The 21,761-nt window shown below is 49.2% G+C and overlaps 1 protein-coding gene across 6 annotated transcripts in view; it reads left to right on the top strand.

Annotated features, from left to right (window-relative positions):
* The window catches only part of WBP1L (WW domain binding protein 1 like), a 67,539-nt gene extending 50,379 nt beyond the window's left edge, over positions 1-17,160 (top strand). For all 6 annotated transcript variants that reach the window (XM_067709532.1, XM_067709530.1, XM_067709533.1 and 3 more), the window contains 3 exons: positions 3,316-3,418; positions 11,934-12,095; positions 13,503-17,160. In XM_067709532.1, the coding sequence (XP_067565633.1) occupies positions 3,316-3,418; positions 11,934-12,095; positions 13,503-14,239 (1,002 nt within the window). In that variant the 3' untranslated portion in view covers positions 14,240-17,160. The remainder of the gene's footprint in view (positions 1-3,315; positions 3,419-11,933; positions 12,096-13,502) is intronic.
* Positions 17,161-21,761: the final 4,601 nt, after the last annotated feature.

Below are 21,761 nucleotides of genomic sequence, written 5' to 3'. Positions count from 1 at the left end.
AGAGCTCCTGCCCATAGGGAGTGCACGATATAACTCTTGTTCACTCTTGAGAAGGGGGTGTGGGGTGGGATATTAACTTCCCACTCTTCAAGACTTGGCCTGAACAACATAATGTCGTAGTGCTTGGAGATGCTTGGAAGAAAAGCAAAGGTGCTCATAAAGAGTGCTGAGAATTTTTCATGTTTGAACTTGCCATTGCATTCTCTCTACCTTTTTCTATTCTTCATGTGTCTGAAGCAGCCCACATTGCCAGTGAACTTTACTCTTCTGAGAAATAGTTCTGAGTGAATGCAGAGTGCTGTGTATTGAATAGTCTTTCATGCCCAACAATAATGGCTCATAGAATAACGTTGATATTGAGTGCTCAGAGAAGTTAAGTCATTTACCCAAGTTACACTGTAATAAGCATAGTGTGAGAACTGGGCTTTGAACCCAGATCTGCCTGAATCTTTACTGTTTGTATCTTGAGCTGCCTGGAGATCCTTGAAAGTCCTCTGGGTGACTTCCTCATACAGGGAGGGGTGGAAGAGCACCAAGCAACATTTGCACACCTCTGTTCTTTGCTTTGACTGAGAGGAGGCATAGGTTACAGGAGCTCTTGCATTGGCTCGAGACTGCTGTCAAAGGGAATGGGTGGTGGGTAGGCTAATAAACCCTTTGGGTTTAAGGAGACATGAGTGAGCATCTTAACCAGCTCTAGGGCCATTGAATAACTTGTCCAGAGTGCCATTCCTCTGTAATGGCAGAGCTAGGGCCAAACACAAGGCTTCTGGATTTTCCTTTCATACCAGAAGGTCTCTTTCTCTGGAGGAGCTCATGACACTCACATCTCGCTACCTTCTTAATCCTTCATGTCTTCCTTGCTAAAGGTCCATGAACCCACATCTTGTCTACTTAACCTGCCTACCTGCTTTCCTTCCTTCTGCAGCAGAAAATGACAGTTCCCATAACCAAGATCATCTCAGGCAACTTGGGGACTCTACTTGCGGGGAGGAAAGCAAGGGATGAGATACACTGGGTAAAAAGTATTTGAGGGGCTTCCCTGGTGGCGCAGTGGTTGAGAGTCCGCCTGCCGATGCAGGGGGCATGCGTTCGTGCCCCGGTCTGGGAAGATCCTACATGCTGCGGAGTGGCTGGGCCCGTGAGCCGTGGCCGCTGAGCCTGTGCGTCTGGAGCCTGTGCTCCGCGACGGGAGAGGCCACAGCAGTGAGAGGCCCGCGTACAGAAAAAAAAAAAAAAAGTATTTGAGGAACTGAGTTAAGTGATGCTGCCACAGTCTGCTGTCCCTGGGAAAGTGGAGGCAGAGCAGGGAAAAAGAGTGGGGTTCTGTTTACACTGGGCTTCCTGCCTCGGGGGATGGGAGAGCCAAGAGAAAAGCTGACACCAGTAGGTCATGAGGATGCCACTTGTTTAGATTTCAGACACGTTTCATTTCATGCCTCACAGAGGACCAGTTGGCTGCCCTGTGTTCCGAGCCTGGACCTCATCTGGTGAATTTTCTTGAGGCAGAAGTGTCCCTGGATTCTTTCATGTGTCAGAGTGTAGGCAGCGCGGCCTCTTTTAGAAACTATGTGGACAGTTTGAACTGTGCTCTTGTGAGCCAGGCCAGAAGAATGGCATTTCAGGGCCTGGTAAACTTGGGAGAAACTTTTTGATGTCCTTAGGAAAGCAGTGTTTTGCTCTGAAGTCAAGAGGGAGAGGGTGGGTTCTAGCAAAAGCAACGAACACAGATCTGCTTTCTCCACGTGCATCAGGCCTCAGAGGAGATGTCCCACTGGACAGCCACCTGCTAGGTGTGCCATTTTACTTATGGCGGACACAGGAAGGCAAAGATAGGAAGAACTCTGTTTGCAATACTATTGTGAAACCCTCATTGTCAGAGTCGACAAATGCCTTTCCCATGTTTCCTTCTTCCTAAACCCCTTTATACCAGGGTGTAAGACTCTTAAAGACCAGGAAACACCTGAGGATGTGGTGGAAATACACACTGAGCCAGGGATCTGGGTTGTAGCCATGCCCTTTCTTTTGTCCTCGTGGCTTCAGGTGCCCAGCCTCTAGCCCTGTGGACAGTCGCTGGAGTGCTTTGTTTGTACCCTTGGCCAAACAGACAGCGTAGTATAAAGCAAGACCCAGAGAACAGGAATCGGCCCTGTGACTTGAGTTTCCACTGGCAGACGTCCGCCCGGATGTACACTCTGGGCAGGGTCAGCCTGAGTAGCAGCACATATAATACTGTGGTTTTAGTTTCTTTGCTGAGCAGGGTTTTTTCCCTTCCTAGCTCTGTGCCTCTTGAGGTTAGGGACAATTTCTTATTCATCGTTGTATCCCTTGTACCCAACCCGGTGCTTGGCACAAAGACTGTGTCCAGTCACTGCATGTGTTACTTCTTTAGAACAAAGAAATGTTGAAAGCCAGATCTTCTAGGTCTCATCATATGCACTGTGACCCAGAGGACATTTGAGGCTGAAGTTTAGGTCAGCCGGTGGGGTATTTCATATCTTAACTACGAAATATAAAAAAACCTTTCCACCTCCATCCCCATCCACCAGTGCTGTGAATAGAATTTGGCAAAATGCTAGATGGTTACTCAGCGGTGCCCTTTCTGTAGCTGTCCCTGACAAGGGACAGTGTGAATCCTAGATCCAGTCAAGATTATTAAGAGATCATTTGGTAAGCAAAAAAAGATCTAGCAAATTAAAATTGGATTAGGTCACCTGAGCAAGTCACCCCTTTTCTTAAGATTGAAAGAATTTTAGTAGCAAGATTTTTAACCTTCTTTTGAATCACACTGTAATTAACCTTGGAGATATGTGTTTTGAAGGGAAGATGGACTGACTGACCAGATGCCAATCCTAGAATACGTGCTGCCTTCATTATTCTGGGAACTTTCACAGAGAAACCGGATTTATTTAAAATATACAGCCTATTACAGGAGAATCACCACCTTCTTACTGGCTGAGTTTAGGACCAGAACATGGAGTGTTTCTGCTTAGATATAAAGAAAGCAAGGAGGAGAACTCTGCTCTTTACCAGTCGGCTTTGTGTACTGAATCCTCTTCCCCCTTTAATAAACCATATTATTTTTCTTAAATCTGCTGTTGTTGTGTGGTTCTTTCTTTCTCTCTCTCTCCCTCCCTCCCTTCCTTTCTCTCTCTGTTTCTTTCTCTCTCTCTCTCTTTCTTTTCTTTCAATAAACATTTGTACAAACCGTTTTGGTGGAAGGTGGGCAGGCGATCAGTAAGAGGAGGATGAAAAGAAAAGTAGTGTTTAAAAGCTATAATTTAATATGCTACAGTGTTTTTTTATTTCTTTTAGGATAAGGAAACCTGCGTGGGTACCAACAATCAAAGCTACATCTGTGACACAGGACACTGCTGTGGACAGTCTCAGTGCTGCAACTACTACTATGAACTCTGGTGTAAGTCCTTGCCTGGGGATGTCTTGGCATCCCAGGGTCTCGGTTACTGCCTCTGCTCATTGGGAAACCATAGGCCGGTCAGCCCTTTTCTTATTCTCTTGGTGGCAGTGTTGGTGAGCAGAATCTGCTTCCAGGTTCTAGAAGCGATCTCTCTGCAGAGGAGGAGAGCTCTGGTGCTCTTCGGACACCATGCGCTAACGACCGGATAACATGGTCCTGAGCCTTCTTAAGAAGCCGTGGTTAGCAGGTCTGCTGCAGAATCTCCTGAATGGGGTTCTCTTTGATGCCCTCTCCTGGGTGTGCCGAGCAGTGACAACAACTTACATCCTCTCATGGGCCAGCCCAGGTGCCCAGGCTCGTCATCTTTGCAAAGAGAGGTTTGCAGCAGCCAAGCTGCTGTGAATGCTGGGCTGTTCTCTGTGGATGGCTGTAATGCCATTTTCTTGTAAGAAGCACCAGGGCTTCCAGAATTCCCCAGAGATCATCAAGGAGCTGCCTCTGTTTCTGAGGGTCCCTCTCAAAGGGATAATCTTTTCCTAGGTCCTTGCCGACAGAGCCCTCCTGGAGAGAAGGAGTCTATAGGTTCAGCCCCTTTTCTTCCTTCCCCAGATCACAAACTGAAGTGTCTAGAGGTTTCTCCAGTCTACCTAACCTGTTACTGTCAGCTCAGTGCCATGTGGAGATAATCCTCGTCTTGCCACTGCTTGGTGGCAGCCAGGACTGCTTGCACCTTCCAGAGTTGCACAAGGGTGGTGACATTGCTGTGGTCGTCAGGGAGTGACCCAGGCTTGGAGAGGTCACTAAAGCCCTTTGTACTCTAATCTTCTTGGAACTCAGACGAGACACTGTAGGATGCTGGACAAAGAAGGGGAGAATGGGAGGGTCCTAAGGGCAGAGAGTTGCCAGGTGACCAGCATGCAGTGGTTCTCATAACTGTCTGTTGCTAGAGGAAACGCTAACTGTTTCCCCAGAGAATTCTAAGCCCCCATCACTCCCTCCATTTGGAAACAAACTTTATGCTTGCTGGTCAGCCATGCCCTTACCATCACCACCATCTCTTCCCTTTTTCCCCTTCTCCTTTCTGATCTCCCCATTCCCCCCACATCAGTGATATGGTCAGAAAGCAGCTAGAAGGGCTATTGTTTGAAATGCAAAGGAAATTAGACTACTGGCTGGGAAGCCTCTCCCTCTAAATGCAAATGGATCTTGTAGCCAGTGGGAGTGGGTCCTACAAACAGGACCTCTCCTCACTCTTGTCCTTTCCTTTTGAGGACGGGCTCAGGGGTGGTTAAGGGCAGACTCCTCCCCAAGGAGAGAACAGGGTTCAAGATGTCCCCACCAGTCCTGCAAGCATTATATAAGCAGCAGCAAAGGCAGGCCTGGAGTTGTTGGTGCTATTTTAGAAGGGGTGGGGCTGAGGGACTCACTAGAGAAACACAAAGTGCCAGGCAGGTGGACAGTCTGTGTTTAAATGTTTCAAAATGCAGATAACCGCAGGGCTCAAATTCTCCCTCCCACCCCTTGTTAAAACAAAAGTTGAAGCTGGGCTGCCAAAAAAGCCACAGAGCTGCAGCTTGTTTTTCTGGGGCCCGGCCCAGGCGGCATCAGTTGCGGAAAGAATGGAGTTGCTGATGGCCCCCATCTCAGATTGACAGAGCCTCCTGGGCTGTTGGCAGAGCAGACTCAGTAGCCACCAGAATTGGGTCACCAAAGCCAGGGCTGGGGGTGGGGCGGCTGGGACAGAGAGGCCCAGGTGGCAGGGTGGCAGGCAGTCTGGGAACCAGGCACTTCGTCCCGAGGGCCTGAAGAAAGCCAGGGGAAGAGCTACACAGTGGCTCATCACCTCTCCAGTTGTGGTCAGCCGGGGAAAGGAGAAGGTCAGATGGAGACCAGAGTCTGGACAGGGAGGAAAGACTCACCCCTGTACAAGTTGGCCCATGCTTTCCAAGCTCTGGGGAGACGGAGACTGTAAAAGCCAAACTTCCTCTTGTCTGTGCCCAGAAATGGCTTTTTGGTCAGAAGATGCCCAGTGAGTGTTCCGCCCCTCTCGGAATTCTTTGGTTTTCCTCCTTCTTAGGGGCCTGGCCTCGGCCTGATGTGTAGAGGAGGGAGGTTGAGCGTAGGAGTGAGCCCTTTCAGTTCTCATCAGAACTGTGCTTTTTGCGCTTTGAACCCTGTTCCCTCTAATTGCCTCTGAACTTTGCCTGAAATGTGAAAGTAATGGGCTTTGCATTATTCTTTTTGTCTCTTTCCTTTGGAAGGAAAAAAATCTCAGCCAGGAAATCCTTGGCAGGGTTTTTGTCAAAGTACCTCTTTAACCATAGTTGCCTACAGGGAAGGCCTCACGGAAAAACAAATGCCATTTCTGCCAACCCTCATACCACTACTTAGCTGAATTTTCCTGTGTACTGAGGACTGTCTCACACACACACATACACACACACAGCCCACTTTACACAGACACACAAGCACACACAGACCTTAAGCTTCAGCCAGCGCCCTTACTCCCGTGTCTTTTCAGTCTCTTGTAACGTTAAGCCAGGGGTCATTCCTGGGTCTGCATCAGTCCGGAAGTGAGGGTCCTGTTTACCACTGCCGTGGCTGAGGCTATAAGAACCTGGCCATTATTATTATTATCATCCCATGCATTTTCATGGCACTTGTACTTTCATCATTCAATCATCTATTCAGCAAACTCTTATTCCAGTGGTTTCAGACTTTGGCAAGCATCTGCATTTCCTGGAGGGCTTATTAAAGCACGGATTTCTGGGCCCCAGTCCCAGAGTTTTTGATTCAATAGGTCTGAGGTGGACCTGAGAATTTGCAATTCTAACAAGTTCCTACTGGATGCTGTGGCCTCTTCTGTGTTAGAGCGTGTGGGGAGACAGAATCCTTGCCATCAAGAAGGGAGTCTGAGCAGAGAGAGGAGATAAGACAACGTGCCTCACTAGTAATGCAAAGTAGAGAGTGGAGTGTGCGTGCAAGGACTGCGATGTATGTGCCAGGAGAGTTTGCTTTAGCTGGACAGGATTCAGGCAGGCTGCATGGAGGAGGTGGCATTTGAGGTAGGCCTTAAAGCGTGGATAGGATTTAAGCACATGGAGAAGGGTAGAATGACTTCCCAGGCCAAAGAATACCAAACACCATAGGTCAAGGCCTCATGGGAAAGAAGAGAGCATGCATCTCATTAACCTTTCCCCTGTGGCCATGGGGCTGGGCTGTGGGGCTCGACCAGGGGAGATGAGGGTGCTGACGTGCATAGAACTCTGCTGTGTGCCTGGTACTCATTAAGGTCTTCACACACGTCAGCTCAGCCCGCCCCAAATACAACCCTGCCAGGTACACATATCCCGTTTCTCAGGACCAGGGGCGTTAAGTGGCCAGTCAGTTGGTCGCAGCTGAGTAGTGAGGTCAGTGTGCCTCACACAAAGCTACCCCCTTCCTGAACTCTTCAGTGCCAGGCTGGAAGGGTGGTGGGCCCAGGTCGTGAAAGGTCTCGAATGTGCACGCTTGAGTACTCTGCATACAGATACTAACTCGGTAATCCTCACAAGGTAGAAACCATTATTCTCTCCGTTTTACAGATGAGGGAAGTAAAGACAAAATGATCAAGGCCACAAAGCTAGGAAATGAAACTTGTCCAGTCTTTCCGATGAAGTTGCAAGTCCTCTAAAGTCTTCATTTCCCAAATTCAGTCCTTTTTCCACAGCGGCAGTGTCAGGAGCTCCTGCTAAGAGCTATCAGGGGCCAGGGAGGTCACCCACCATCCTGTGGGGTAGAAGGAGAGCTAGTTGACAGTATACTTTGGCTTCCTAATGAGGAATTTCCTGCCAGTTGGGGAGTGGTGTTTTCCCAAGTTTATAGTGAGCTCTGGGGCACGTGACTCAGTGATTGTTTTTAAAAACATGTTTTCCACTTTGCTTAGCATGACAAATGCATCCCACCATGAGGTCACAGCTTTCAAAGGTCAGTGGGGAATATAATCTGTGGTAGGTGTGTGTTTGGGGAGGAGGGCATGCTTCTGTCTTTCTCTGTTTGGCTCTTTCAGTAGGTTTTCCTTTTTAAAACTTTCCTCCTTGTTTGTGAAATCTAGTGAAAAGATCAAAAGTTTGTACAACTCCATAGGTACTAGTCTGGACGGTCCCCCTTTTAAAGCTGATGGGACACGGCTTTGACTAGAATAGCTACCAATAGCATCCGTTTTGTGAGGGTCAAACCAAGAATGCCTTCTGTCTTCCCACATTAACTCCATCAAGTTGGACCAGTCCTTAGGGGCCTTTTCTGGACCTGTGCTAATGCCTCATTACCCCACTAGGCCCCTTCTGCTCCCAAGTTAGTTTTCTCCTAGTTTTGATCCACACTATCACTTTGTGATACTATATTAGAAATGCAAAACTCAGTTCGAGATTTTATATCACGTCATATAAGTGGTACGTGGTAGGGAGAGTTTTTCTGCCCATGATACCACATGAACAGATGCAGCTGATGGAATTTCAGTAAACATGTGAGTTTTCTGGTGCTCTTCAATATAACTGGGGTAACTCTGCCAAGGGCACGCCTTCCTCTTGTCTCATTTCTTCCCCCAGCCTCTTTCTACCCTGCCTCATTTTTCCTTAAAAAAAAAAAAAAAAAGATCTATTTTTTCTATTATATTTCTAGTTCAATAGAACTCAGGCTTTTTCTGGAATAAGGATTCTCTTAAGAATCTGATGAACATTTTAAATCCTTTCCCCCAGAAAAACCTACAAAGATACTGCATCAGTCAGGATAGGCGAGAGGTTATGCTCAGTAATAAACAAGTCCAAACTTCTAGTGGCCCTAAAACAACAGGTTTATTACTCACACTATATGTCCATCACAGGTTGGATGAGAACTTTGTTCCTACTTCTTTATCCCCTGGGGCCAGACTGACCCTGAAGTCACTATCTGGAATGTTACGGCTTGCCATGGCAGAAGGGAGACTAACAGAGGGTCTCACATCAGCAAGAAATATTCTGGCCTCTAAGTGACACCTGTCACTTCCAATCTCAATTTATTAGTTAGAAGCTGCCCCAAAGTGTCACAATCATAAGGGCACCAGGAAGTTCAAGCTTACCCACATGCCAGGATGGGGGAGAAACAGAAATATTTGGTCAACATAAAAACCAGTGCCTGAGATTTTTCTTATTAAAAGCCTATATTATAGGGCTTCCCTGGTGGTGCAGTGGTTGAGAATCCACCTGCCAATGCAGGGAACACGGGTTCGAGCCCTGGTCTGGGAAGATCCCACATGCTGCAGAGCAGCTAAGCCCGAGTGCCACAGCTACTGAGCCTGCGCTCTAGAGCCCACGAGCCACAACTACTGAGCCCATGTGCCACAGCTACTGAAGCTTGCACGCCTAGAGACTGCCCCACAACAAGAGAAGCCACCGCAATGAGAAGCCTGCGCACCGCAGGGAAGAGTAGCCCCTGCTTGCTGCAACTAAAAAGAAGGCCCACACGCAGCAACAAAGACCCAATGCAGCAATAAATAAATAAATAAATAACTTTATTTTTTTTTAAAGGCCGTCATAATATAGCTGAGAAGTTTTGCCTTATATCATATATATATTGCAGCATTAAGGTTAAAAGTTAATTTACCTTTAGGTAAGAAAATTGAAAAAATGACTTGGGAGGTAAAAAATTGTAGAGTTTGGTGCTGATTATCTCAGGGGAGAATGTACTTTGAAAATTATAAAGTAACACCGAAGTATAAAGGATTGTGAGATGATGCTGGGTAGTATAAAAAAGTGGTTAGCCGAGAATCTTTTGACTTGACTCTAAAATACACTTGGAGCCAGGCTCTTCAGCAGAATGCATTGTGCTTATTTGTGCCGCTTCCTTCGGGTGTGACCCCACCCCGGGAGGCTGGGAGCTGAACAGATCGTAGGGGCTGGAGGGGACGTTACAGGACCGCAGCGGGAAGCCAGTTCACTCCCAGAGCTCCTTTCTGGCCTCAAAACCGTTCCCTGAGGGCTCCTCTTACAGTGTCCAGTCTCCAGTTGGCAAGCATTGGAAGGAGAGAAGTGCAAGTTAAGTTAAGCAAATGTCAGCAGCGACTCCGGGAAGGACCACAAGGGAGACTTCTGACTTCAACTTACATTTATGAACTCTGGTTAGGAATGGGGTTTTTCTGTCTGCTGATGGGAAATGGGGAAGAGATTCTCTGCCCATTGTCCTCCACCTGCTGTCCCGTTGCTAGACCTCAGAGGAAGGTTCAGTTGAACACCGACACGTGCTGAAAACGCAAAGGTGTTACACAGTGGTGTTGCCAACCTGCCGGGGCTGGAAGGCTGTACTGCTGTCCTGCCTTACCCCATAGGGGTGGCTCTGTGGGGAGATTCAGCCCGGACACCCCTGGAGGACAAAAGGAAACACACTGGGTGTTGCTAGAGGCCACACCCTAAATGTCAGTGGGATCTTTCAGAATATTGTGTTCTGGTACAAACAGGAAAAAAAATCAGGGGTTTATTCATTTACAAATCTGTTTGCTGGGAGAGGGAAGCCTTTTTTTTTTTTTTTTTAATGAAATTAACTCATTCTGACAAGAGATGTAGAAATACATAACACATTCTAAACACAAATTTATAATTACAAAGCAGACAATAAAAAATATACATAACGTTTGTAGTGGGAAAAACTTGAAGTTCTTCAGGAACAGAGAACAAATGAAAAATAATATCTATTCTCATTTAATAAAAACTCACCTTAAAATTATTCCTCAGATTTTTTTTTTTTTTGCGGTACGCGGGCCTCTCACTGTTGTGGCTTCTCCCGCTGCGGAGCACAGGCTCCGGACGCTCAGGCTCAGCGACCATGGCTCACGGGCCCAGCCGCTCCGCGGCATGTGGGATCCTCCCGGACCAGGGCATGAACCCGTGTCCCCTGCATCGGCAGGCGGACTCTCAACCACTGTGCCACCAGGGAAGCCCCAGATTATTTTTTTATTGAGAAAAAATATTCTTTTTTATTTCAAAGAAGTACATGTTCATCTTATCGGCAATAAGCAAAGAACAAGAGCTGGTACCAGAAAATCTTCTGTCCTATTGTCCAGGAATAACCTCATGACTAACTTCCTGATCATCCCTTTGGACATTTATATATACTTTTTTCTTAAGCAAAAATTGGGGTCATATTTTATGCTGTTTCGTAATCTTTTATTTTCATTTAATATTAGAAACATCTTTATATGTCAAATATAGTATTCTGTGAATAATTTTTTAATGATTCATATCATTTCATTGTATGAAGACATTCCCAGAGGAATTTTAAAACCTATTCAGAAATATGTTAATTTTTTTAAAGCCAGCAAAAATAAAATTAGTCACAGATATTTTTAAGTTTTAACTTACTTTGTTTCCAGTTTTATAATTTGAAAGAAGAAAAATAATTGGGAGAAGAAAATTAAAATTTCTTCTCATAATCCCACGACTTAAAATGTCACTATTTTTTCCTTCCAGTCTTTTTTTCTCTCTCTGTCTCTCTGTATATTTTTTAAAGCAAAATTGCTCATTCATTAAAAAAAAAAATTAGAAGCCTTTTCTGTATACATGTGAAGATTGGAGAGGGGGTCTTATACTGCAGTTTGCCAGGGTTCTCTGAGTATGATCCAAGAGAACACAGTGGGAAATGAGAAGAAACAATCTGCCTGGGGAAGAGGGCAGTAGGCTTCTCCCCTGCTCCTTTACCCCTCTCTGGAGCCAGGAGGAAGAAGGGGAGGCCGCTGATGGTCCCGAGTCTAATGCAGCTGCAGGCCAAAGCGAGGTGGGAGTGGATTGTTTGTGATGGTGGGAGATGGAATTGTACCAGATTATGGCAAGAGCAGAGGAAGTTGTTTACACTCTCCAGGGAAGAAATGGGCCTGAGGAAATTAGAATTTTTCCACCTCTAACTTCAGTGACTCTTGTATGACGGAGGCAACATGGTAGAGAAAAAAATTTTATCAGGTAGCCCCTCCGAGGCCCCTGGCAACCACGCATCTGCTGAGATGTGGGGATTCTGAGGGGCTCTTCGCTCTTGGTGGGGAGCCTGGGAGCTGTCCTTGTGGGCCTGAGCAGGGCTGGAGTGGGGAGGTGGGCACAAGAGAGGCTGAAGCATTTTCTCAGCGATCTCTTAAGATAGGAAGGGCACGTTGTCCTAAAAGGTAAGCATACTTAATGCCCCCCAAACCTAAAATATGGGAGGACCAGCAGTGCAGCACAGATGCCTTGGCATTCTTCCCTTCCCCCAGGAGCCCTGGAGGCGCCCTGGAGTGGGTGACCTCTTTTTTGGTCACCATTCTTACATTTCTGCCCTCTTCCGCCCCACGTGTCTTTCACTCTGGTACAAACATGAAAATTGATCACGGGTTCTAAATGTAACTTCACCAGGCAAGGGCCAACAGTGCCAGCTTCGACCAGGTGCGCAGTGTCCACGGGCCTCCTTGTGCCGAGAGCAGTCCCTCCAGCTGGCATTCATGGTGTGCCCACTCCTCTCTGTCTCGCCTCCCTGCCCCCAGGGTTCTGGCTCGTGTGGACCATCATCATTATCCTGAGTTGCTGCTGCGTGTGCCACCACCGCCGAGCCAAGCACCGCCTTCAGGCCCAACAGCGGCAACATGAAATCAACCTGATCGCCTACCGGGAAGCCCACAATTACTCAGCGCTGCCATTTTATTTCAGTACGTACACCAAACCCCACCCTTGGGGCCCAGGACACATAGACTGTGGGCACAGAGGGTTGGCCTCCTTGACCCGCACAGAGCAGGGTCTCACAAGTGTGGGAACAAGGGGGTGCGCACCTTTAGCGCCAAGGAGCCAGTGCTGTGGATGCAGCCCCTGGCAGCCACTGGGCCATTCCAGTCCACACCAGCCGGGTTCTGACTACATCTCTGCTCCTTTAGTTTAGGCAGATTTTTTTAGGCAGGTGGTTGTATGGTGTATGATGTGAATGAATCGAGATTTAGAGGTCAGTGGCCTGAAATCCCCCCATTTTGCTTCCTGCCATGTGATATGCCTTAGCAGAGGCTGCTACAAAAGGGGCAGCGGTGGGGGGTAGCATTGGGACTTCCTGAGAACCAAGAAACTCAGTGACCCACTGAAGGGCACACTCACCTGACTTCCCTGGGGTTCCTTTTTTTTTGCCATGCTGTGGGATCTTAGTTCCCTGATCAGGGATTGAACCCGGGCCCTTGTCAGTGAGAATGCCAAGTCCTAACCACTGGACCGCCAGGGAAGCCCCTCCCTGGGGTTCCTTACACTGATCTCTCAAGTGGTCGGTGGAGGCCCAGAAGTACAGCCTGTCCAAAGCCATTCTGCTGTGTGTTCTACAGACTAAAGTAGTCATAAATTTGGAATTCCACACCTAGAAGAGTTAAGTGCTTAGCACAGTGCCTGGCATATAGTAAGTGCTCAATAAATGCTAGCAATTACTGTTATAATTAGGTCATCTGTGCCTCAAAGCAAAAGATAACTCCCCTGGCATGTTCTTAACAAGCCTTGATGACAGGCCCCTCACCCTTTACTGGTAAGCCACCCGCTTTCGATGCGAATCAGGATGAGGTTTGGTGTGTATTTCCAGACCACCTCCTGCCACACTAGGGTGAGAGGCAACACAGTTTTCCAGCCTCCCAGAAAAAGGCTCTCTTCATGATATACATCTGGAAAGTCTTAACTTAGGGTCCCTGACCCTGAGGCCTATGGGATGCAGATGGAGGACACAGTCTGAGCTAGAAACATGAGACTTGCGTGCATGTGGAAAACAGGTCCCTTCCAGACAGAACTCTCTTGGCCATTCACCACATTTGCTGAACCCTCTGCCTTAACTCCAGACAAGCAGAAGTCCTTGCCTGTGAAGCAGCTTTAGGGGCTCTCAGATTTCCAGAAGCTACAATCTGTCACTCCCAATCTACCCCCCTTTCTCTGCAAAGTTGTTCACAGCCCTGTGCCCCACCTGTACCTGAGAGCTGTAGCTGTCCCTCGGTGGGTATGCTGGGGGTGGGACGAGACATATGCTTAGTGTGAGCCTGCAGTCTGTCCTAGAACAATTGCCAGTGCAGTAATTTCTCCTCCCTACCTCCCCATTTTAGGGTTTTTGCCAAACTATTTACTACCTCCTTATGAGGAAGTGGTGAACCGACCTCCAACTCCTCCCCCACCATACAGTGCCTTCCAGCTCCAGCAGCAGCTGCCTGCACAGTGTGGCCCTACAGGCGGCAGCCCCCCGGGTGCCGACCCCACCAGGGGCTCCCAGGGGGCTCAGAGCAGCCCCTTGTCCGGGCCCAGCAGAAGCAGCACGCGACCCCCGAGCATCGCTGACCCTGAGCCCTCCGACGTGCCAGCAGACCCAGCAGCCACCAAAGCCCCCGGGATGGAGCCCAGTGGCTCTGTGGCCGGCCTGGGGGAGGTGGACCCTGGGGCCTTCCTGGACAAGGATTCCGAATGTAAGGAGGAGCTGCTAAAAGAGTACAGCTCCGAGCAGGGCGGCGCCCTCCCTGACAGCAAAGACAAGACGCCCGGCAGACGTCGCCGCTTCACAGGTGACTCGGGCATCGAGGTGTGTGTGTGCAACCGGGGCCACCATGATGACGACCTCAAAGAGTTCAACGCGCTCATCGACGATGCTCTGGACGGGCCCCTGGACTTCTGCGACAGCTGCCACGTGCGGCCCCCTGGCGACGAGGAGGAAGGGCTCTGCCAGCCCTCTGAGGAGCAGGCCCGGGAGCCCGGGCACCCTCACCTGCCGCGGCTGCCTGCCTGCCTGCTGCTGAACACCATCAACGAGCAGGACTCCCCAAACTCCCAGAGCAGCAGCTCCCCAAGCTAGAGCAGGCCCTGCCTGCGCCTGAGAACTTGGCGACGCAACCAGGGTAGGGGAGAACCATGAGAGAAGCATTAAGTGACTGCGTTCCTTTTTTTTTTCCCCTCTGCTCCTGCGTTTTCCTGCATCTCCAGGTACAGTTTGGGGTGTGGGTGCCTTGCCTCCCATAGATACAGTGTCACGGAGGGCTGAGAAGTTGTCCTGTGACTCATTCCTCATACCCCACCCCGTCCCCCTTTACCTCTTTCAAGTCACGTGTCACTACCTGCTTGGGTCAGAGAGATGTGCGTTTCAGAAGCCCCCAAGGAGGGGATGAGACTGTGCCCTGAGGTGACTCTTGGTGGTGGAGTGGATTCACGTTCTGGTGTGAGTTGATGAGAACCTTGCTGCGTCTCAGTCTGAGAGAGGTGGCAGGTCTCAGCCCTGGATGAAGCCCCAGTGATCGGGATTGTCGCCCCTCGCTGCCAGTGTCTCCGGAGCCGGAATTGGGCTCCTCCTGTGGGAAGATGAGAGCTGACCGGCGGTTGCGTGGCGGGTTGGTAAAGGGCTTGTGCTCTCAAATTCCAGGTGACGAGATCGAGGTGGCACGATGCATCCTGGAGGGGCCCCTTCCCAGCAGGTCCTGGCTGGCCGCAGACTGGTTCAAGTGTGGAAGATTATACCTGCCTTCTCTTTGGTTTTTTTCTTTAAAAAAAAAAAACAACAACAGAAGTGAGCTGAAAATAAGAACTTGACCAGTGGGCAGGCAAGAATTCTGTTTTGGAAAAGGAAAATTTGCGGCTTTTTCCCAACTTGGCCTTCAAAGAGTCCTGGCTGCAGTTGAGGCAGAAGGAGAAGTTTTGTGTGCAGGCTTGGGTGGGGGCTATCTCTGGAACTTCTGCGGGTGAGCAGAAGGCCCTGCGCTGTGGCAGTGGATAGAGGTGCAGCTTTCTGCATCTCTGCCCTTTTGATCTGTGTCCACAGGTGATCAGTACCCTCCCCCAATCCCAAGTACACGTCTGCCGGCCTTCACGTCTCACTGTTCTCTATGAACAAATGAGGAGGCTGTGGGACCTGAGAAAGGGCGGTCCCGCAGCCTGACTCTCACACAGTATTTTCTCTTGATTCTGAGTAAGTTGTTTTGTTTATTTGTTTTTTCAAACTGACCATTTGGAAAAAATGCCTTGGTTATCTGTGGTTTTTGTGCCCTTTCCCTGCTCCACCCCGCCTTGAGTGGGGTAACTAATTTTTGTAGCATATGTCAAGTGTCTAAGTGGCCCAGGTAGGAGGGCGAAGGCAGCCATCCTGAAGGACCACAGGATCCTTATTATTGTAGTTTGGCTTCAAAAACCAGTTGAGCTTTGATAGGAATAATCTGAATGGAGAAAGCAAACTGCTGAAACTAACATTCCCTGTCCAGCCCTGTTCATATGAAGAGTTTGGTTCTTCCCCCACTCTTGAACGATGACATTCAGACTAGGCATTGATGTTATGGTAAGAAAGGAAGGTATATATATGTATATATATGAATACACACGTATATATGTGTATGTGTGTGTATATATGTATATATATACACACACACACACAAAATAGACAAACCCAAGGCTGTGAGGTGAACGAGTGTCTGAGTTTGGAGTCCACAAAACCAAAATCCATGTTGAACAAAGTGCAGTCCGTATACAGTGACTTTTTGGATAAGCTGTGTGTGTCTGTCCGTCGTGTGTGAGCCCCCAGCCCTGTTTTCCTGTGAATACACTTTGAACGGCAGCCACTCTGCTCACGTTACCTACACGTTTGGAGCAGGCGCAGCCCTCTCAAGGTAATTTATTTTACGCATTTACTGTTTACTGAGCAAATGTCTGACTGTGCACTTGGGTGTACTCAGCAGCGCTGTCGGCGGCAGTCCCCACGTTTGCCAGAGATACTGTGCTCCAAGTAGAGGTTTTACTCTACCCATCACTGCAATTTGCACATTGCTCCGTGGACACTCAGAGGCCTGTGTTCTGCTCCCTGTAAACAGAAACGTGCTCTGAGCCTGTCTGCCTCCCTCGGCTGCTCCTGGCCCTCGGCCTCAGCCCCCGGGGGTGTCCACAACCAATCGGGACAGAAGGCCAGGGTGGAACCTCAGACAGAAGCTGGACTGGATCTTCAGTGTCAAGCTCAGACTGGCTGTGGCCCAGACGTCAGCCCTGCCCAGAATTGCCAGGAGGGTTTGGCGGCCACCACAGTGCCATAGGGCTTACCTCCCTGTGCTGAGGTCCAGCACGTGGCCGATGTGTGGCGAGAGTGGGCAGAAGTGTGCCACAGCCCTCAGATGCCTTTCCTGCCACCTTTTGGTTTTTGTTTTTTGTTTTTGTCTCAAACAACTCACTGAAGTGTCTCAAAGGAGATCAAGTTTTACCAAAATGAACCCTGCTTGAGTTAACTGGTCGAAGGGATGGATTCTGGCCCTCTCAGGATTCCTTCTCCAGTCAGAGTGGGGAACTGGTCCACGTGTTTACTGCTGGGTTCACTGCAGCATCCAACCCAAAAGGCACGAGAAGAAGAAAACGCAACGGGTGGAGCTGGGCTTGAGTCCAGCGTCACAGTCTGGCCCCTGCTACACGAGGCTGCCCTGCGTGACGAAAGGCGGAAGTAGGGAGCTGAAGGACTCGGGAGGGGGCCGGGGAGATGTGAGGGAGTTTGGTGTTCCAGGTGAACGAGAAGAAAGGGGTTGGTCGAGGGTTTGGTGCTACAGTCGGAAGATTTGCAAATGCTAACACATTCCTGTGTGAGGCACATCACCTTTTGTCAGTTATTGTGAATATGTGTATTTTAAGCAATAAGATTCAGCTGGTCAGACTTTTCTGGGCAGTCTCGGTGACGCATTTCCTGTGCTGTGATTGTTCTGAAGACGGAGTGGCTCTAACCACTGTGAGAAGCCCAAATAAAATCGATCCCCGAAACTCGACTGCTCTTTTTCCTTGCAGCGCCTGATCCTTTTTCCTCCTCCTCAGACTTCAGGGAGTCACACCTCGAGATTCCTCACTGCAAGTGCTCTTCCCTTCTTCCCACAGAGGCTGAGAGAAGTTGAGGACAGGCTCCTGGGCTGAGGGCAAGCTGGGTAATGGCTGCCGCGGGCACTCTCTGTCCTGAGGCATTTCCACCCAAACCCTCTCCCTGCCAAGAGGATATTTCTGAGTACTTTGTAAAGTCCCACAGACAGGTTAAAATCAGAGCCCCCAAAACAGAAACAAGTTTTGTCAGAGACTCCAAAGCTAAGACATGACATTTTAAAGGAAGCAAGCCCTCCTGGAGATCTTTTATTGATAAGATAGAACTGTGGATGGGCACTTGGCCTTGGAACTTAACACACGAAATACTTGTTTTGGAGTCCCCTCTTGGTGCCCAGTACTGTGCTGGATGCTGAGGAGAATGTGGAAGAAATGTGTAAGACAAGGCCCCTGCCCTCTAGAAGTTAAATTATAGTGGAGAGGACAAAACAAACTCATGTGAAATAGCTAACCGGCAGTGTGAGGCAGGTTGAGACGAAGTGAGCAGTACTGTTTCAGAGAAGCTTGAGGAGTCGGGGGTGGCAGTGTAGGGCTTGCATTCTAGGCAGGCGCCTCAGAACTGATTTTTAGGTGATGTGGGAGCCAACGGTGTGCCAACATCTGCCATCGTGGGCCCGTGAGCCTTTCCTAAGACTCATTGTCATTTTAGCCTCTGCTTAAGACTGTTCTTTTAGCACTTTGAGTCAGGTGTTAGGTCCCCGCTCCAAGGCTGTGGGAAGGAACAGCCTTGTGCCTCTACCCAGGAAGCGGAACCCCCACCCAGCAAGACTTCTCTTTGGGCCGCGTGCAGGTGGGCAAAGCAGAATGATGAGCATCCTCAGAACCCTCCCGTGAGGAGTTCTTGCCTCCCCAGGTGGAGTGCTCACTGATGGGCCAGGGGACGCTGGCAGAAAGCATTGTCTTCTCTAGCCCTCGACTTTGCCCAGCAGTCAGCCCTGTGGTGTCTGAGAGTCCAGTGTAAGCCAGGCGTGCGCCCACCCCCATCTGACCCTGGGCCAGAGGACACAGCCGCAGCCCTTCAGTGACTCCAGTGGAATGGTTTCTGCCTAGTTCCTTCTAAACTGTTGGGCTCCTCTAGGCAACCCCAGGGGAGCCATATTAGCATGTAGAAAGACAGTTCTAAAGGACAGTTCTGTTCTAAAGCCACAGGAAAGAACTGGTAGAGTACCTCATTCTTACCTTCTTTAAGCTAATGTCTGAGTGGCACAGAAACAAGATGGTACAACTCTTACAAGCTGCATACCAGAGGCTGTATGTGTGCGTTTACTGCCTAGGTCTGAGGGCCCACCTCAAGCTCCTGAGTCACCGAGTTCCTGATTTCTCTAACAAGGTACAGCATTTGCTGTCTCTGCTGCCCTAGGTGACCAGGAGGTGGAGACAGTACAATGCCTTGAAGCACGAACAGTAGCTTTGATGAACAGGAATTTCAAGAAACTCCCCCTCCTCCAGTTTCCTCTATTTTCAGCCAGGGGGCAAAAACCAAGGTTTAACTCAGGAGAAGGAGCAGGAAGTGGGTTTGGCTGACTGTTGACTGAACCTTCTGGAGACCTGAAGTTGCTGGGAAGGGTAGTGGGTCTTGGGAGGTGTTTGGGATGCAGTTTGCATCTGGGACAGGTGGCTGGCCTTAGAGCTGAGCATTTATGGAGCACCTACTGTGTGCCAAGTGTTGGGGATGCAAATATGCCTTAGACCTGGCCCCTCTTTAGAAGAGCTAATAATGCTCTAGTGAGGAAGAATGAACAGTTTTAGTAGCACATGGTAAATACCATGAAGCATGTGTGTACAGGATGCTGTGGAAGAGAATGTAGCCCACCTGGGGGTTCAGGGCAGCCTTCCTGGAGCAGGGACTGCTAAACTGAGCTTGCCAGGTGGAGAAAGGTGTAAAGGGAATTCCAGGCAAACGTTCGATTGGCAGATTATTGAGTGCCTACTGTGTGAGAAGCACAAAAAAGCGTTGGATGCCTAAAACGGGAGAGTGCGGTGTCATGTCTAAATCTGTGAGCAATTTAATCCCTCTAGGTAACTGCATTCTGGGAGGTGACAGGAGATGAAGCTGGAGAGGTAAGCTGGTAATAAAAAGATTTTAATTTGTCCTTATTTTATTTATTGACTGTTTATATAACACCAGGTCTCGTATAAGCATCTTACCTACGTTTTCTCATTTTAGCCTCAAAGCAGCCCTCTGAAGTATGGACTGTAATTATTCCCACTTTATTAATGGGGATGAAGCATTCAGAGGAGTTAATTAACTAGTCCAAGGTCACACAGCTGGTGGAGCTGTGGTAGAGCCAAGGATTAAAACCCACATCTGTTGACTCCAAAGCCCATGCAATTAACTAGCTGGCCAGACTAGTGAAGAGTTGTACTGTTGGTGCTCACAAGCCCCGTGAAGAGCTTTTCATTTCTTTTCAAAGGTGAGAGGGAACCAGAGAAGGGTACGCTGAGCCAGGGGAGTAACGTGGTGGCAGGTAAAGCAGACACTGTTTTCTCAGGAGCTGTTGTGCTTTATCCCCTCTTCACCCCTCTCCCCTTGCCTCGTCATGAGCCCCCCAGAGGCCCTGCACCCAGCCAGCTGTTACCTACCAGAGCCCCTCAGTGCTGAAATGGGAGGTGGTACCTGCTTCAGATCAGTGCTAACCTCCACAGCGAGGGTGTAACCCCTTGGAAACATTGTAAAATAATGAGTAATTTGGACCTTCTTTGTGTCTTTCCCTTGCAAGAGTGTTTTGCTCTTCCTCAGAGGAGAATTTTTAAAAAAGAGTTTTTGTGGCTTGTGAGGGGGAAAAGAGGATTTTTGCTTGATCTGAAGTTTCTCCTCACTGTATAACCTGCTCCTCACCACAGTTTAACCTTCCACTGCATGTCTTCTCACCAAGAAGTCTCAAGAAACCCAATCCCACTGGAAAATGTTACAAAGCACCCTGGTGTTGGAACCCTGAAAAATTTGTCTTTGGGGTCTCCACCCACTTCCCAGCTGCCAGCCTGCCCTGGCTCCGGAGAGAAAGAGGGGACAACCGGCAGGGCCATCTGGAGCTGCAAGAGGGGCATCCCTGGTGGTACTGTCCTGCAGATGGACCCATCCGGATATACCTGCTCTCCTTCCTGACCAAGCTGGTGGCCTTTGGGAGGTTTGTGTAAAACCCTTATAGAGGGACTTATTTTGTGGGTCTGGATATAGGCAATGATAATAAAGCCAGTATTTATCAAGGCACTGAACACAACATATAGGTCCATATTTTGTTCTCAGCAATGCTCTGGGTTGGTGGTGCTATTTCTACACACATCTCAGCCACCCATATTACAGATGAGAAAACCGAGGTTTGAGAAGGCTAAGTAAGTTGCCTACGCTCATTCCGTCTGTAAATGACAGAAAGAAAGAAAACTTGCTCCCGCAGCCTGACCTCTCATCTTCTGTAACTCCCAACAGTGTGGAACTCTCCTGCTCACACAGCCCTTTCTACTTTTCATCCTCACCAGAACCTCAGATGATGGCAGCACAGGTGGTAAGTTACCCCACTTTACAAATGAGAAGCTAGCAGTGAGCTTAAGATCCAGAGCTAGGAAACTGGGGAGCCTGGGGCCCAGAACCTGGGGCCTCCTCCTGCAGGCCTCTCCCCACGCCCCTCTAGCCTCTGTGATTGGGTTCCTGTCCTGAGATGGGTGTTTATCCCTCTGAGCATGACTGGAGAGAGGGCTCCTCATTTGCTGCAGGCTTTGTGGCCACCAGAGGCCAACCAGAACATTCATGGTGGGAGTGTTTACACCACAGTGATCAGCAAACACTACAAATCAAGGCTGTTCCCTACCACCAGCACCAGAGAACTGGTTCAATATTTATTTACCATTACACCATTGCCCTGGTTGAGGGCATTCTGAGGCTCAAAAGGTGACTCCGGGATCTTGATGAAGACCTTTCAGCATTGCCAAAGATCTGGAATTCCTTCTGCATAAGGAGTTAGAGTTCTTTTACCACTGGACCAATTAGCCAAGTGATTTAGAGCATGTGACTCACTCCTCTTGTGTGTGTAACCTACTTGTCAGGTTGATGTGCAGCCAAAAGAACACAAGAGGACTCAGTCTTGAATTCCAGAGATGCAGGGGTGGCAGCATCCCTGGGGGTCACCACACCCATTTGCAGCCCAGGCAGGTGCTCAGGCACATGTGCGATTCCACGCCAATGAACAGAAGCTGAGGGCTAAAAGGATTTAGGTCGGTGGGAAAAGGCCTTCCAGGCAGGGGAAGGGCAGTTTGGGCAGGCGTCAGAGTTCACGAGGTCATTTCCTGAAAGGATGCTCAGCTTTGTACTCTCCCCAGCCAGACACTCGGGCCCTTCTGCACAGACGCGGAAGACCTGTGAGAGAGCACGCTGGCTCCTCATCCTGCATCCCTGAAATCCCGGGTTCTGGTCCCAGCCCTGCTGCTAGGCTGCTGGGTGACTTAGGGCAAGTCACCCCACACACACCTGCCCCCAGTGGCCCTCAGGTTTCTCATCT

Source organism: Pseudorca crassidens, chromosome 16 (assembly GCF_039906515.1).
Source record: "Pseudorca crassidens isolate mPseCra1 chromosome 16, mPseCra1.hap1, whole genome shotgun sequence".
Taxonomy (NCBI): Eukaryota; Metazoa; Chordata; class Mammalia; order Artiodactyla; family Delphinidae; genus Pseudorca; species Pseudorca crassidens.
The sequence above is the reverse complement of the archived record's forward strand: the minus strand, read 5'-3'. Positions and strand labels throughout refer to the sequence as shown.